At 35.1% G+C, this 16,882-nt stretch overlaps 1 protein-coding gene across 1 annotated transcript in view; it reads right to left on the minus strand.

The window, feature by feature from the left end:
• Positions 1-16,882, minus strand: part of LOC125670996 (exosome RNA helicase MTR4-like) — a 63,015-nt gene that overhangs the window by 27,047 nt on the left and 19,086 nt on the right. Inside the window, exons 7-10 of the mRNA XM_048906472.2 lie at positions 7,007-7,131; positions 6,703-6,801; positions 5,019-5,121; positions 4,042-4,256 (exon numbers count right to left, since the gene is read on the minus strand). Coding sequence (XP_048762429.2) covers positions 4,042-4,256; positions 5,019-5,121; positions 6,703-6,801; positions 7,007-7,131 — 542 coding nt within the window. The remainder of the gene's footprint in view (positions 1-4,041; positions 4,257-5,018; positions 5,122-6,702; positions 6,802-7,006; positions 7,132-16,882) is intronic.

Raw genomic sequence — 16,882 nt, forward strand, 5'->3', positions numbered from 1 at the left:
AATTGGTCCGTGGTTGGAATGTTAAAAAAATATTTATTATGGGTAGTGGGTAGTTTCTATTGTTTTATTTTGTGCCATGTGGGTGTTGAGTTTTCAGAATATTTTTATTGTCGCTCTTGCCATGTTGGTTACAAAAAGTCGGAGGGAAAATTGAAAACGTGCTTTAGAAATGCTGCTTTCGAAATCGGAAGTAACATAGAACTATTCGAGTTGTCGCTCTTTGCAGCGCATAACTTTCCATTACGGCACTCTTCAAATTAGAGGCGCGTTTAGTAGGGTACCTTTGGACGTGATGGCAGCGAACTCTGTTCTGTAGATTATTACAGTTTATAGTGCATCGATTTTGGGAATATTTTGAAACCAATAGGTATTCCGTTTTCTAATAAAAATAGGCAAACCTTAGTTGATTTATACGAGGGTACCGATGCGTTATATTTATCAGTCGGTGTGATGGTGATATAGAGGCCTCCGGGCGCGGGCTCCATTAGAAGACGAACGATTCGTGGAAAAACATATCCATACCCATTTCATGATAATAGCATCGTTTGGACTCCCAATTTTTCCAACATTCCCGTCATAGATGCCTTTGATTGTTGATGTGACATCGTTTCTTCAGAACTACTGTGATACAATGTCGCACAGGCATTACCGCGTCATTGACTAGAATGTTTGTCCCGAAAACCTCGCGAGATTTGTACCGTTTTTATTTTTAAAAATATTTTTGTGGTGAGACGGTCTGGTTAGTTTTTTTTTTTTTATTAGATGGGTCATTGTAAAATGAGTTTATTAATTTGATGGGTCATGGGGTAATTTTTTATTTTTTTTTATGGGTGCTTGGTATATACAAAAGGTGCCTCCCTGTATTTATTTCTGGAATAGCCCTAACGGTAAAACGTGTTCACTCTACAAAACAACAAGATGTACTGTGAGCAATGCTCACTAAGAATACCCCCCGCTTACCCCAATCTCCCAAAGGGTGTTGTTAATAGGTATAAATTACCTCTTTCCTGAGTGTAAAAATATGGTATGCATTTGTAGAAGAAAATGGAAGATATAGTCCGAACACAAATCCATGGCATAAACCTATAATTTTGACCTTGAGATCAAAGGTCAAGGTCATAAAGAGGTCATGAATGTACATGACACATCGTCTCATGGTGATACACTCATGTGTCAAATATGGTATGCCTATGTCAAAGAACAAAGAAGTTATGGTCCGGACACGAATCCATTGTAAAAACCTTTACTTTTGACCTTGAGGTCAAGGTCATATGGAGGTCATGAAGGTACATGACATATCGTCTCATGGTGATACACTCATGTGTCAAATATGGTATGCCTATGTCAAAGAACAAAAAAGTTATGGCCCGGACACGAATCCATTATAAAACCTTTAATTTTGACCTTGAGGTCAAGGTCATATGGAGGTCATGAAGGTACATGACACATCGTCTCGTGGTGATACACTCGTGTGTCAAATATGGTATGCCTATGTCAAAGAACAAAGAAGTTATGGCCCGGACACGAATCCATTGTAAAAAACCTTTAATTTTGACCTTGAGGTCAAGGGTCAAGGTCATATAGAGGTCATGAAGGTACTTGACACATCGTCTCATGGTGATCTACCTGTGTGCCAAATATGGTATGCCTAAGTCAAAGAACAAAGAAGTTATGGCCCGGACACGAATCTGCACAGACAGACAGACGGACGGACGGACAGACAGAGTGATTCCTATATACCCCCCAGAACTTCAATCGGGGGGTATAATAATGGTAAAACATGTTCACTCTACAAAACAATAACGGTAAAACGTGTTCAATCTACAAAACAAGTAACGGTAAAACATGTTCACTCTACAAAACAGTAACGGTAAAACGTGTTCACTCTACAAAACAATAACGGTAAAACGTGTTCACTCTACAAAACAATAAAACGTGTTCACTCTACAAAACAGTAACGGTAAAACGTGTTCACTCTACAAAACAAGTAACGGTAAAACGTGTTCACTCTACAAAACAAGTAACAGTAAAACGTGTTCACTCTACAAAACAATAACGGTAAAACGTGTTCACTCTACAAAACAATAACGGTAAAACGTGTTCACTCTACAAAACAATAACGGTAAAACGTGTTCACTCTACAAAACAGTAACAGTAAAATATGTTCACTCTACAAACCAATAAAACGTGTTCACTCTACAAAACAATAAAACGTGTTCACTCTACAAAACAGTAACGGTAAAACGTGTTCACTCTACAAAACAATAAAACGTGTTCACTCTACAAAACAATAAAACGTGTTCACTCTACAAAACAAGTAACGGTAAAACGTGTTCACTCTACAAAACAGTAACGGTAAAACGTGTTCACTCTACAAAACAATAACGGTAAAACGTGTTCAATCCACAAAACAATAACGATAAAATGTGTTCACTTTACAAAACAGTAACGGTAAAATGTGTTCAGTCTACAAAACAAATTCCTGTCAGCTTTTAGCAGGTAAACTTGAGTTGTAGTAAAACTGTCTCTGATTATATTATCATACATGTATCTCCAACTAAATTTACTCCTATCTGAAGTTTATACAGTAAAATGACCAGGCACCCTTTCTGAAGTTTATACAGTAAAATGACCAGTCACCCTGTCTGAAGTTTATATAGTAAATGACCAGTCACCCTTTAGCATTCAAAAACCTGATACTATCTAGACGGCTGCACAGTTTTTATTGCATTTGGCCTTGTCATGGTCTTCAAAATGTTTTAAATTTGCATGCCTGTTTCAAGCTTCTTTATAACACAAGAATGGCAGAAACATGGTCATAAACCAAACTTCCACCAGAGTTTGTTTGCTCACAAACCAAACTCTTCCACTTAGGCATTATGGGATAGCGATTTCTTAGGCCGCGTATACTGTGACGTCACTGTAGAATGACGAAAAACATAACGTCAAACGTAAATAACTTTCAAAACAAGAACGTAAACATCAAGTTCATTACTTTACACAATAATTTGAACAGAGTCTCCCTACTTTTTAATGATCTTTTGATTATTTTATGTTTAAAATAAAATCCATACTTTTATATTAATGCTCTTAATATCAATATCTTCAAACTTTTAACTACGAACTACTTCTTTAGTGTTATTTGCCTGCGTGATAATCGCGGACTCACAATATACAAATCTGTATATTGTACTGCGTCACATATGAGAGGTCTATTCGTAGATGACGTAACGAGGCCTCGACAGGAAGTTTGGGTCATAAACCAGGATTGCTTTCAGTAAAATAAGTTATTAACTGTATATTTGGGCAATAGTCCTTTTGTCAGCCACCTAAGCTCTCAGTTAACACTCTTACTTCAGGACTGATAAAATGGCTATTGCCCTCATACCCATTAAATAACAATATAATGTCATACCCCCATATCACAAAATATTTTGAAAGTCCCTTCCACTATGGAAAACCCCATTACAGTGCTATTCAACATATATCCCCAGCCGTATTACAATTCCGTTATCATCAACTTCACAATTAATTGGCAATTATATCACTGGCAACAAAAATTTCTCTAAACATGCTTAAGCAATTACCTGCCCTTTGTCTGCTAGGCATCAATATTTGGAGTAAATTTTAAGTTACATAAATGTTAATGGTGGTGTGTTATTTTGGAGATAAAACAAACTACAATTTCATTATTCTGTAGATTGTTAGGACAAAAATTATTCATACAGTGATTTCCTTTATTGATCTAGCCTGCTAAATTGTTACGCCGGACACATTTAGAAACTGTTGGATCAACATTGGACTAGTCACTGATGAAAATATCGATCTGTAGACAACCCACCTGTTAATGATAATGACCTTATGCTTCCCCTTGTCACATGTTTCAGACTCACTTAATTCGGACCTGTTCGGTTGACAGTCTGGGAAACACCGGGTCTGTAGAGGATAATAATGGAGACAAAACTCTGCATGTTTCTATATACTTCACGGTCAGACTACTTACTCCTGTGTACCTGTACTACGATCCCTGACCATGTTTACCTGAGGCAGTTTTTTGTCCTCCTCTGACAGGTTGTCTATGGCGTTATTGAACACCTCGTCCACCAGAGCCTTCTCCTCCTCTGAGTTGAAGTCCAGTCGAGACATCTGAAGTGCGTAGGCTTCACAGTCTTTCTTGCTGAAGCTGAACACGATCACCGGGGCAAAGTTCCGCTCCATGATCATCTTCACTATCTTAAAACAGTTCGATTCCGAACCTGCAAGCAAAATAAATATTTCATTGACAAATTTTATGGCATCTTGTTTATTTTAAACAGCAATGAGATCAAAGTCAATCTAAGATATATGACATAAAATGAGAATTTTACGCATCACCAGATGAGAGATTAACCGCACTCGTACATGTTATGATGTCATTTAGACTGCGGATATCAAATTTACACTAACAAATCCCGCACAAAGACCTGCGATCTTGTACAGAGTAACAGTGAATGTTGTATCCTACATATCATTAACTAACGACCGCAAGTTATAACAAGTGATAACGAACTCGTACCGGTTACTCTACCTAGAACACTTCCTGTGCAGCAAAAACCGGCCACATTCACCGACAGTACCAGAGCATATCTTTATGATGTGATATAAAATTATTTCAATTTGAATCCCAATATAATATCATGTATAGATATGTACAAAGATTGTCCATAAATCCACAAGAAAGATGAACATCAGAAAAAAACCAGAAAATGCCCCATGATTGTTCTAATCTGAGGCAACTCAATCCTATGTGTAATTAATTTACAATTATTTCAATTGGAAAGGGTAATCGAAAAACTTAATTTCTTATATTACATGGAAATATTAACACTTCCTGTCGTCAGTAAGCGCAGTACAAAGCGCTCGATACTCGTCTGTGTCGTGGTGTTAACACTTCCTGTCATCAGTAAGCGCAGTACAAAGCACTCGATACTCGTCAGTAAGCGCAGTACAGTGACCCCCTATTGATACAGCAGACTTACCTTTAAACCCCCCTCGGCGTCCTCTTGTATCACCCTTGGCAGCCTCGCCCGCATCACGTAAAACGGACATGGCTTTGCCGAAATTCTCCTCCCTGAATTCACCCTAATTATAGTAAATAAACATTCTATATTATCAACTCTGACACAGAAATCAAATTACAGACAATAAATCTTTCCCATTACTGGGGATGACTTACAGACAATCAATTACTGAGAGCTGCAACAAACCCTCTGATACAAATCTACTGAGCATTAGAAGACTACAAGAAGTTTATAAGAACATTTTTATCAAAGCTTTGATATATATTGTAAACAAAATGACTATTTTCATTAACATGACTGAAACCTTTGGTGTCAGTGTTCACAGTTCTTAAACACTACTATTCTATAATTAGCAGGATGGCCACCAGCCCTTAAGTTGTCCGTTACATATAACTTTCCTTTTGTATCATTTTAGACATGCTCTGTATTTTAGTATTTCTGCTTAATAACCTCTGTCACGCTGAGTAGTTCCCAAAAACAAAAGTTAACGAATTTGATACTACATGTAATTCTTCCTTTCACTTTTATATAAACATGAAATATCACAATAAACACTACTCATGAAACAAGAGGTACTGTGAGCAATGCTCACTAAGAATACCCCCCCGCTTACCCCAATCTCCCAAAGGGTGTTGGTAATAGGTATAAACTACCTCTTTTCTGAGTGTAAAAAACAAATGGCATGACAAACCGAACCATATTGCTACTTCGATGTCCAGTGCGCTTGACCTTTGACCTTTTGACCCCAAAATCGATAGGGAACATTTACATCCCATGGGTAGTCCATATGTATGATATGGTGACTGTAGGTGGAAAGGATAACGCTTTAGAGCCTAGAAACCATATTGCTACTTCGATGTCCAGTGCGCGTATCCTTTGACCTTTTGACCTCAAAATCGATAGGGAACATTTACATCCCATGGGTAGTCCATATGTATGATATGGTGACTGTAGGTGGAAAGTATAACGCTTTAGAGCCCGGAAACCATATTGCTACTTCGATGTCAAGTGCGCTTGACCTTTGGACCCCAAAATCGATAGTGAACATCTTCATCCCATGGGTAGTCTATATGTATGATATGGTGACTGTAGGTGGAAAGGATAACGCTTTAGAGCCTAGAAACCATATTGCTACTTCGATGTCCAGTGCACTTGACCTTTGACCTTTTGACCCCAAAATCGATAGGGAACATCTTCATCCCATGGGTAGTCCATATATATGATATGGTGACGGTAGGTGGAAAGGATAATGCTTTAGAGTCCGGAAACCATTGCGTCTACAGACGGACGGACGGACAGACGGACAACCCGATTCCAGTATACCCAGTATAAAAAATTAACTATCAATTTTATTTTTGCTGAAATACATGTAAAACTCCTGATTAACAATCCCTTCGTGATTTCATTTCCTCGCGATTTGACGTCTACGAGTCATTTCACGAAATCAAGCAAAAAAAAAGCAATCTATAATACTTCCCTTTGTTTTCATATTGCCATGTATGCAAATGTTTAGTCATATATTCTAATGCAACTGTTTTGTACTTTCAACGGTCACAAATAACAAATGAAAAGGTAGTTACTCCCTACATTCAGGGCTCTGCTCAGGTAATCACATGAGAAACTTTCTCATGTGAACACTTACGTTTTCGTCGACCACCAGATGTATACCATCGCTTCCAGCAGGGAAAATGTAATGTTGAAGTGGCGTGGGTCGATAGTCAGTATATACCACATGACATGGCTGGAAAAGATTCACAAAATCGTGTGAGACCTGTTTAATCTAGGGGGTGACCATACATCATAAAAACACAACAACAACAAAATTCACCCAAATCACCAGTGGTGATGTCACAACACAGTAAAGATTAATGTATGAGAGATGTACACAGAAAATAGTCTCTGAATCTACACTTCAAAATTCATTATTGAGATTTTTTACAAGGCACCTGTTTGTGCAGATGGCAGATCCATTCAGCAAACTGTCTGGCATTAGGTATGGTGGCCGACAGGAAAACATAATGGACGTTATCCGGAAGTAAGATGATGGTCTCTTCCCAAACCACGCCTCTCTCTGAGAACAAAGACGATAGCATACAGAACAAAGACAATATCGTACAGATCTAATGCTTCTCTCTGAGAACAAAGACGATATCATACAGATCTAATACTTCTCTCTGAGAACAAAGACGATATCGTACAGATCTAATACTTCTCTCTGAGAACAAAGACGATATCGTACAGATCTAATGCCTCTCTCCGAGAACAAAGATGATATCATACAGATTTAATGCCTCTCTCTGAGAACAAAGACGATATCGTACAGATCTAATGCCTCTCTCTGAGAACAAAGACGATATCGTACAGATCTAATGCCTCTCTCTGAGAACAAAGACGATATCGTACAGATCTAATGCCTCTCTCTGAGAACAAAGACGATATCGTACAGATCTAATGCCTCTCTCTGAGAACAAAGACGATATCGTACAGATCTAATGCCTCTCTCCGATAACAAAGACGATATCGTACAGATCTAATGCCTCTCTCTGAGAACACTTACAGTATGTACAAGTTTTAACACATTCACCTCGCCTCTGCCTTCACATTTCACCTTCGTCCCTCAAGCTTTGTCTGTCCCCATACGTTACCTTTTATGACTTACCTTTGTACTCGATATCTTACTTCTGTTCCTCTATATCATAACTGTTTCTCTGTCACACCCATTTTTCTCATTATGTACTATGAATACCTTCCATTCCGTACTATGAATACAGTACAAATCTTTACATCTGCGACGCTTTTTTACACATAAGGATAAGTCTGACCTCTGTAATAAATCACCTTAATTTTCCATGTATCTTCCATGTAAAATTGTATGGGATAATTTGTTATTTTACAAGGTGACAAATTCAATTACAATGCCACAGAGATTGATTAATGATAGTGTTGACAGCACCTACATGTAAATAATTTTAAAGATTTACATGTGAAAAAATAAAGATTTATAGGTATAATGCATGTCGACATTTACATGTAAATTAATTAAATGTTTACATGTGAAAAAGCAAATTTTGATTCATCTTGTTTATACAATATTCTTTTACATAGTACTACATTGAAAAATATTCTTGGTTCATTTTTCCCTATCACAATTTCCATTGACATTATGTTAACCATGTCACTAACCCGACTTTAACAACAAAATTTGTGATTAATTGAAACTCGATATCAAAACTTCTTAAACAGTTATATGTACATGTTGGGCTTAATTTCCATGTTTTTTCAAATCAAATTTTTAATCTTTCTATTTGTGTTGTCTTTTATTTGTTGGACTTTGGCAAATTTAGCCTTAGTCATTTAAACTTCTGTTTCAGTTTTATGAATAGTCATGTCAGGCACAACCCAATTACTGTGCCTGCACATCCAGCTTTAGTCAGGTCTTTTACACTTGAAAGAGAACTGAAATATTTAGGAATGACTTTAATTCTGGGCCAAGTTATACGGATAAACCTGGTCATACCCGTAACCTGTATCACTTCGCCCAGAATTGAAGTGAATTTAAAAAAATTTGCAAATTTTATGTGGATGCAATTTGTAACATACATGTTTTTAAACATTTTCTATATTTATTAAAACATTTGACATATCAGACAAAATTTAACAATCTTCTAGATAATATCAAGAATGTTAAGAGCCATTCTCTGTAAGCATTAAAATTTTCAAAATGGGGATTGATAGGTACCCTCACCGATTTTACTGAAATTTGGCATACAGTGATTATTTGATACCCTCTCATAGAATTTGGTATCAAAATTCGTAAATTGAGGTGCCGTTGCCATGGTAACAAGAACACCTTGAAAATAGATCCCAAGATGCTTAGAAATGCTCGATTTTGGCCTGTTTTTGATTAAACATGAATAAATTAAGTTTACTGGTGTACAAATTTCTTTTTTGCTTGCTTAAAGATTAGGTTAAGCATAACAAATACATAATAAACATCAATAAATCAATATTGGATCACGTAATGTTCCTGAAGTTGAAAAATCAATGTTTTGACATTTTTACTATTTTTGAAAAAAGTCCATTTGAAGCCATTTTATGACATCATTTACAGGAAAACACAACAACATACATTTATGAAAGTTTATAATTTAAGTCATCCCTTTATATGTACAGTATAAAAAAAAAACAACCAATGTCTTATTTTGCTAATTAAAATTATATAGCTTCAAAAATTGGTTGCCATGGTAATATGAAAAATCTCATGATCTGAATATATGGGCCAAATTTCAATATTTTATCAATATAATATCCTTAATCTATTAAATTTGGCATAAACAATGATACATATTATGTATTCTCATGTTATGAAATATTTCAGTTGCCATAGCAACCATATTTCAGTATTTTATAACAAAGTTTTAATAAGTAAACTAGTATGATAATTTGTATCAGAAAGTATTACAGGTCTGCTTATTACCATGTGTTAGTGTAAACTATATCATTGTCATATTATCTTTGAACATATAAATTGAAGTACAAATGACGTACGTACTGCTTAAATTAGCAATACCAATGATTAATTATTTTGTTACCATAACAACCATTATATATGATTCCTTATAGCTTTGAAGAAAAATGATAACTATAAAACTGATTTGTTTCCCAAAGCAAAAATGTGTGTGCCTATTGTTATGTGAAAGTGTTTTGTCATAATCTAAATAATTGTTATAAAGTACAAATTTCATAATTTCCATATAGTCATAAGTTGGTGAAGCAAACATTTATAAAATCTTGAAATCAAAAGGCATTGGTAGAAGATTATACTTAAAATGAAAATTTATGAATGTGTTTGAATTACTTTGTATTGAATGTAATTTTGACTTTTCACAAAATAAGATTATTTATTTATCTATAGGTATATGTATTTCATGTAAAAGCATTATATGACTCTGTTTAATTATTTAAATTTAATTATTACAAAGGAGAAAACATGAAGAAAAATATGTTACTATGGAAACGATGGGGCCAACAACCACAATCACTGAAAACAATTCAATGTACTTCAGTAGATTGATTCTATAATATCATAACTAAAATTACTTTATCTTTGTATTCATCGGCTGGCTACAATATACTAATTAAGAAAGAATTCAATTTGTAGTTTAGTTGCTATAGAAACCTACTTCCATGGAAACATGATGTTGTTTATTTAGATCTCTTTTCATTTACATTAACTACAAGTATTTTACCAACTTATACTCAGTTGAGTCAGTTTTGACCAGAGATAGTACAAAAGTCCTGTTATAAAAATGTTGGTAATCTGATTGTTTTCTCCATGGACACATTAAATAGGAACTGTAACAGCTTAATCATGTAACTTTAGTATATTAATTATTGGGTATGCATGCTTTTCCCAACATTTTCTTGGCACTGATTTTTATCAACAACCCACATTCTGAACAGTATGTGTTACATATGTATTAAAGCTTTCTAATTTGTTTTGGATGTCAACTAAAGCTGCAAGGTGCCAGAAACATTGTTACTTAGGTCATGATCTACTTATACCACCCTTTCATTTCTTGATTAATCCAACTTTAGTGGAAAAAACAACTGAATATGGCTGGTCTTTTGGCTTGTGTCAGTACTCTCTCCATAAGGACATAAGTGCACTTTTCTAATTAATTTGTAGCAAATAATTTCATTCATTTCTATGAATATCGGATTCTGTGATGATGGCATTAAAATTATAATTTGCAATGCAAAATTGAAAATTAATGCCTATAATAAAATTTCCAACACATCCATTGTTTATAACAACACAATTTACAGGGGTTGGGGGATTGCTGTTGTTAAAAACAAGTTTAGGTTTTGTATCAAAGGACTAGAGCCACAAAGTACTAAAACTGGCCCTTTTGCAAAAATAAATGAGACTTTCACAGTGATGCTCTAAGATTTATAGGTCATGGGACAATTTAATTTATAACAATATCTTTTCTAGTTTTCGTTTTACAGTCGTTTAATCTTTGTATTGTTTTTCAGCATGAAAACTAAATAACGTCATGATGCTTACGTCATGATGTTGACGTTATGAGAATCACAGTGTAATACACAAAAAAAAAAAAAAAAAAAAAAGAATTGACGTTTAGGTTAATAATATATATTTTTGGGGCTTATTCTGATTGTGAATCGGAACTGTTAAAATACTAGGAACTTGTACATTTTCTATCACGACGTTTAGATTTGAGATATATTGCCCCCTCCCCCCACTTTACAATTTTTTTTCGCTGTATTGGACATAATTGAAAAATCGTGATCAAAAATCAAAATTCCATGCGGTGAAAGGACCACGGCAAACAATATTGTTTTACTGTCTACCTCAGAGACGAGTTTATTTTTTAAAAGTTGTATATCAATTTCCTTTAAATTGATATTAACTGATGATAAAAAGAGAGACAACTCTATAATTTTGGTTAAACTTGAGTAATTATAGTAACTAATTAGGAAAATGGATTTTTTTAAACATCCCCCTCCCCCCCCTGAACCAAAATTTTTTGATAAAACACGGTGGACCTTTTAAAATTGTAGGCAACTCTGAAGTCATTTTTCTGAGTGAGGTAGACTTTTAAGTCCGTGGAGGATTCGAACCCTGGACTACCGCATGCGGGGCGAACACTCTAACCTCTCAGCCACCGCGTAAAGTTTTTGTATGAACTGAAATAAATATCTTAATTATGCAAGAAGAGTGACCTCTAGCTGTACATGGGAATGGCAATTGAGCAGAAGGAGGACTAAGGGACATAGAAAATGATAGATTACTCCTCTTGAGTTCTGGATTTGACTTGCCGTATTTCTGTACATAGGACCTGTATATATGTCTGCCTTTGTCACACAGAAAACCACGGTCACTAGGCGTTCTTCCAGATAGTCTGCATATTACATTCCTATGAATCTTTGATATATAACATATACTCGGGCCACGAACACCCTGTAATGGCCTACGCTTGGGGTGAAATCTAAAGTGTATTTTGCTGATTTTTTCTACCCTTGATTTCCATGTATACTACTTGCCCAAATCACATGTCACCTTAATTTGTGAAACCGGATGTTGATTACTTGAAATTAAACGTCAAACCCATAAATGTATTTGATTTTTCCCCAGATTTTACCAACTCTTTTTCACTTTGAGGCAATAATTTTCATATTGCGTATGTTTCACTGTAAGATTTAATTCGATTGAATAAAAATTGGTAATGAAAGGTATTCTTTCCAATGAAAAAAACTCTCAGCGACGTTCTAGCTGCTATCGAAAAATAACTGTGCCATAGGTGAATGACGTATAAGATGCAGGCATTACAAAAATACTGCCCACCTTCCAATTCGGGATGGGGGGTGTTTTTTAATATACAAAGCTACCATAAAAACAATTTTTTCATGACCCTTTATACATGTACTTGAAGGAATATTTCTCACAAAACCATCTATGCTCTGTCGATATGGATGGAAAAAATTTTCCGAAGGAATTCTTAGAAGAAGCTAATCATCCAACTTTGCTTGTGAAACATAAAACTGAGTTCCCTGACATAGAGAAGATTCAAGTTTATTAGAATCATGACTCCCGGGGGTAGGATGGGATCACAATAGGAGAAACAATTTTTAAATGTGATTATAAAGGAAAAATATCTTAAAATCTTATTCTCATGAACAACTAGGCCAGAAAAGTTCAAATTTACTTCGAAGCTTCATGACAGTATGAATTCAAGTTTGTAAATATCATGGCCTCCAGGTGTAGCCACAATTGGGGGAAACAATTTTTATATGTGTTTACGTAAGAAAAATCTTTAAATAACCAATAGGCCAGAAAAAATCAAATTTACATGAAAGTTTCCTGACATAGTGTAAATTCAAGTTTGATAAAATCATGGGCCCCGGGGGTAGAGTGAGGCCACAATAGGGGATACAATCTTTTATGTTATTATATACCGAGAAAATCTTTTAAAATCTTCTTAAGAACCACTTGGGTCAGAAAAGTTCAAATTTACATGGAAGCTTCCTGACATAGAGCATGCTTCAGGTTACAGCCTTTCAAACATGATAATTATTTCAAATTTTGCAAACATGCAAACATCATTTATGACTACCAATACAAACAATCCGCTGTTTGAATATAAAGAGACACCAAATACTAGCAAACACCAGAATCATATACTTTAGTACCTGACATTCTAAAAAGATATATAGTCCAAAATAATACCACTGAATAGAAATCCTATATTTTAGAATAAAATTTGCAGTAAATAGGAATGCATCTATCAAGTGATTTACCTTCAACTCCAATTCAATGAATTGAATAATTCAAATTATTTCATCAGCAGATTGGTGCATCACCTGAACTATAGATATTCCATTACATGTAAATAAAAAATAGCCAAGAATATACTGACAATGACAACATGTAACCATTGTCTGTGTCATCAGAAGGTTAGGTTTGAAAGTTCCATGTAAATTATGCTGTGTTCACTAACTTCACACACTACTTTACAATATTTTATCTTCATTTTCAAGTTCATAAAACGTGACTATATTCGTATCATGTAAATCATTTTACAATGAATTGCAATTCAATCGATTAATTGTAAGAATATTAAAATTCTTCATTAGAAGTTTTGTGCATTACATCAATTTGAAATATTCCGTTTACATGTAAAATTTAGCTTCAATGTGTTGTAAACTGAATCATGTGAATGCTACTCCATACATGTAGACATTGTCAGTGTCATTAGAAATGCTGTATTCAACAACTTAGGCTGAAAAGCTGACCTTTGCAGCTAAGGTCACGTCACAAATTGCTTTAATCATCAAATGAACACGTGAGCAACCTCATGAAATAAACCTCTCTAAGCTATCTGATATTCAGAATCTTCAATTAGGAAATCTGAGTTTAAAATCTTTCAAATACAGCACTATATAGTGTACACTAGTTGAATGAAAGTTTGAGCGAGTAAATTATAAGACATTTATAAACACAAATAACAACAAAAAAATAGTGACACGAGCCTCACATAGAAGTCGGGCCTTAGGAATATAATCATTTTAATGTAAAAAAAAAAATGGGTAAAAAAAAATGGGTAAAAATTGTCCGATTTTTCTTTTTTTATGATAAGGAGTATTTCTATTATCGTATCTATCTAGATAAATTTAAAGTACTACCACAAGCTCTTTTTAAATCTTGCTATGTACGTACAGATGAGTAGAATAGGCAAAATCATCTGAAATTTTACTGTGTCGGAGACTGCACGGAAGGTCCTCATAATTTTCTGTTTAAGGGGTGGGGAGGCGTGTTAAACTTGTAAGTAAGCAATAGAAAACCTTTCCAAATAAAAACAAGAGGTACTGTGAGCAATGCTCACTAAGAATACCCCCGCTTACCCCAATCTCCCAAAGGGTGTTGGTAATAGGTAAAACTTCAGTATTATGATCCAAAAGGTATCTAGGAACACAGCATCTCCATGCGATGAAAAAAGCCATTAAAGAATTTAAATGGAAACCATATTGCTACTTCGATGTCCAGTGTGCATGACCTTTGACCTTTTGACCCCAAAATTGATAGGGAACATCTTCATCCCATGGGTAGTCCATATGTATGATATGGTGACTGTAGGTGGAAAGGATAACGCTTTAGAGCCCGGAAACCATATTGCTACTTCAATGTCCAGTGCGTTTGACCTTTGGACCCCAAAATCGATAGGGAACATCTTCATCCCATGGGTAGTCCATATGTATGATATGGTGACTGTAGGTGGAAAGGATAACGCTTTAGAGCCCGGAAACCATATTACTACTTCGATGTCCAGTGCACTTGACCTTTGACCTTTTGACCCCAAAATCAATAGGGAACATCTTCATCCCATGGGTAGTCCATATATATGATATGGTGACGGTAGGTGGAAAGGATAATGCTTTAGAGTCCGGAAACCATTGCGTCTACAGACGGACGGACAGACAGACGGACAACCCGATTCCAGTATACCCCCCCCCCCCCCCCCCCCCCCCCAACTTGTTGCGGGGGGTATAAATATGTCATGATCTGGACAAAATGATGGTAACCACAAATGACATCCTTCTATTTATTCACAATTTTGAGTATATACTTAGTGCTACAACCGGGAATTATCTAGCTGATATATCTGTATTCAGTTTGGTGGCCATTTTTGCAGTTTTCAGTCATGCAGTTGGCCTATTTATTTATTGTTTTTTTCCGGATCTATGCAAGTATGCACGTCTATAAAGGTATAGTGACCTAAGAAGTGAAGTAGAAATGCACATGTTAAATAACGAATGAGGTGATGTGGGCCCTAGAAAGATGACGGGCCTTTAGACTATGAACACTTTTGCCAATTTAAAAATGTGTTGTTATCATCGAAAATTGAATTTTTTTTATCTAAAGTTTTATTATTACAACTATTACAAACTTATTCAGTTCAATTATGTTTTCTTTTAAGAAAAAGACATTGTATTAAAAAAAGTAATAGACACTTTAGATAGAAAGAAAAAATATAAAATGACACTAATTCAGGGTAAATGCAATATTTGAAAGTAAAACATGCAAATATGCATTACCTTTATTATTCAAAGTTCTTTCATATCATATGTAACTTTGATATATACAGCTCTGTAGAAGTACAGTTCACAGAACGAACAAGCAGTCCACAGACCTTAACAGTCACCTGAGTAGCATAGCCCATACAAGGATATCATATTTGCATTAAAGCCTCGTTATGAAGTATTTTGTGTACAGTTTTTATGATCTTTCTAAATATGAATACACATTTCATTCAACTGCACTTGAAGGAAATATGAATTTGAAGCATTTAAATCAGAAAGGGGGAGGGGGAGCCAAAATGTTCATGAGTGTATAATCCTCAATCTTTTGTTCTGATGCTCATTGAAAGATGAATGCACCCTGGAATCAGTACCCATATGCCCCAAGGGTCATGAAAGATCCAATTTAAGTAGACAGTTTTATCATCTTTCTAAATATGTAGTCAGTTTCTAATCAATGTCAGCAAAGATTTTTAAACATTATGAATATTTACAATATATGACCATTTTGGCTCCAAGACAAAGAGGGAAAAGTTAACATGTTTAAATAAAGTACTTCCAGTATAAGAGGGGCCTCCGTGGCTGAGTGGTTAAAGCATCGCGCTCAAAATCACAAAGCCTTTCACCTCTGGTTAGCGCGGGTTCGAATCCCACTTAGTAAGTGCGAAAGTTTCCCAGTTTACATGCGGAAGGTACACTGGACCAGTGTTCTCTCTTTCACCAATAAAATACTGCATGGGCGCCACCAGATAACTGAAAAATTGTTGAGTGTGGCAGAAAACAGCAAACAATCAATCCAGTATAAGAATGTGTAAACCTGACACTTAATCATTCTCTTTTTATTAGTTTCATTTATAAATGAATGCACACAACAATGCTTACAGTTTATTGCTACGAACATACAAAGAACAGTAAAAAAGATTTTCTAAAATAGAACATCTATTTACTATAATATGGCTTTAAGTTAAACCCCCCCCCCCCAAGTCTCAGCTGACTTGACCATTAAGGCCAAGGATATTGTCATAATCATTAAGCACAATAATTGTCACAGTACACAAGATTTAAGATTAAAGAAGATTTCTGCTGCAGAAGTAGAGAAGTAGAGAAAAGGATTTTCCAAGAGTTAATACGAAGGAAGAATTAAATTCTTTATTCTTGTCTCTGACAAATTCAGTACTGAATTCATTGAAATATAAACTATTTGGTAGCATGACTATGTATAT

The sequence above is a fragment of the Ostrea edulis genome, chromosome 4, assembly GCF_947568905.1.
Source record: "Ostrea edulis chromosome 4, xbOstEdul1.1, whole genome shotgun sequence".
Classification (NCBI taxonomy): domain Eukaryota; kingdom Metazoa; phylum Mollusca; class Bivalvia; order Ostreida; family Ostreidae; genus Ostrea; species Ostrea edulis.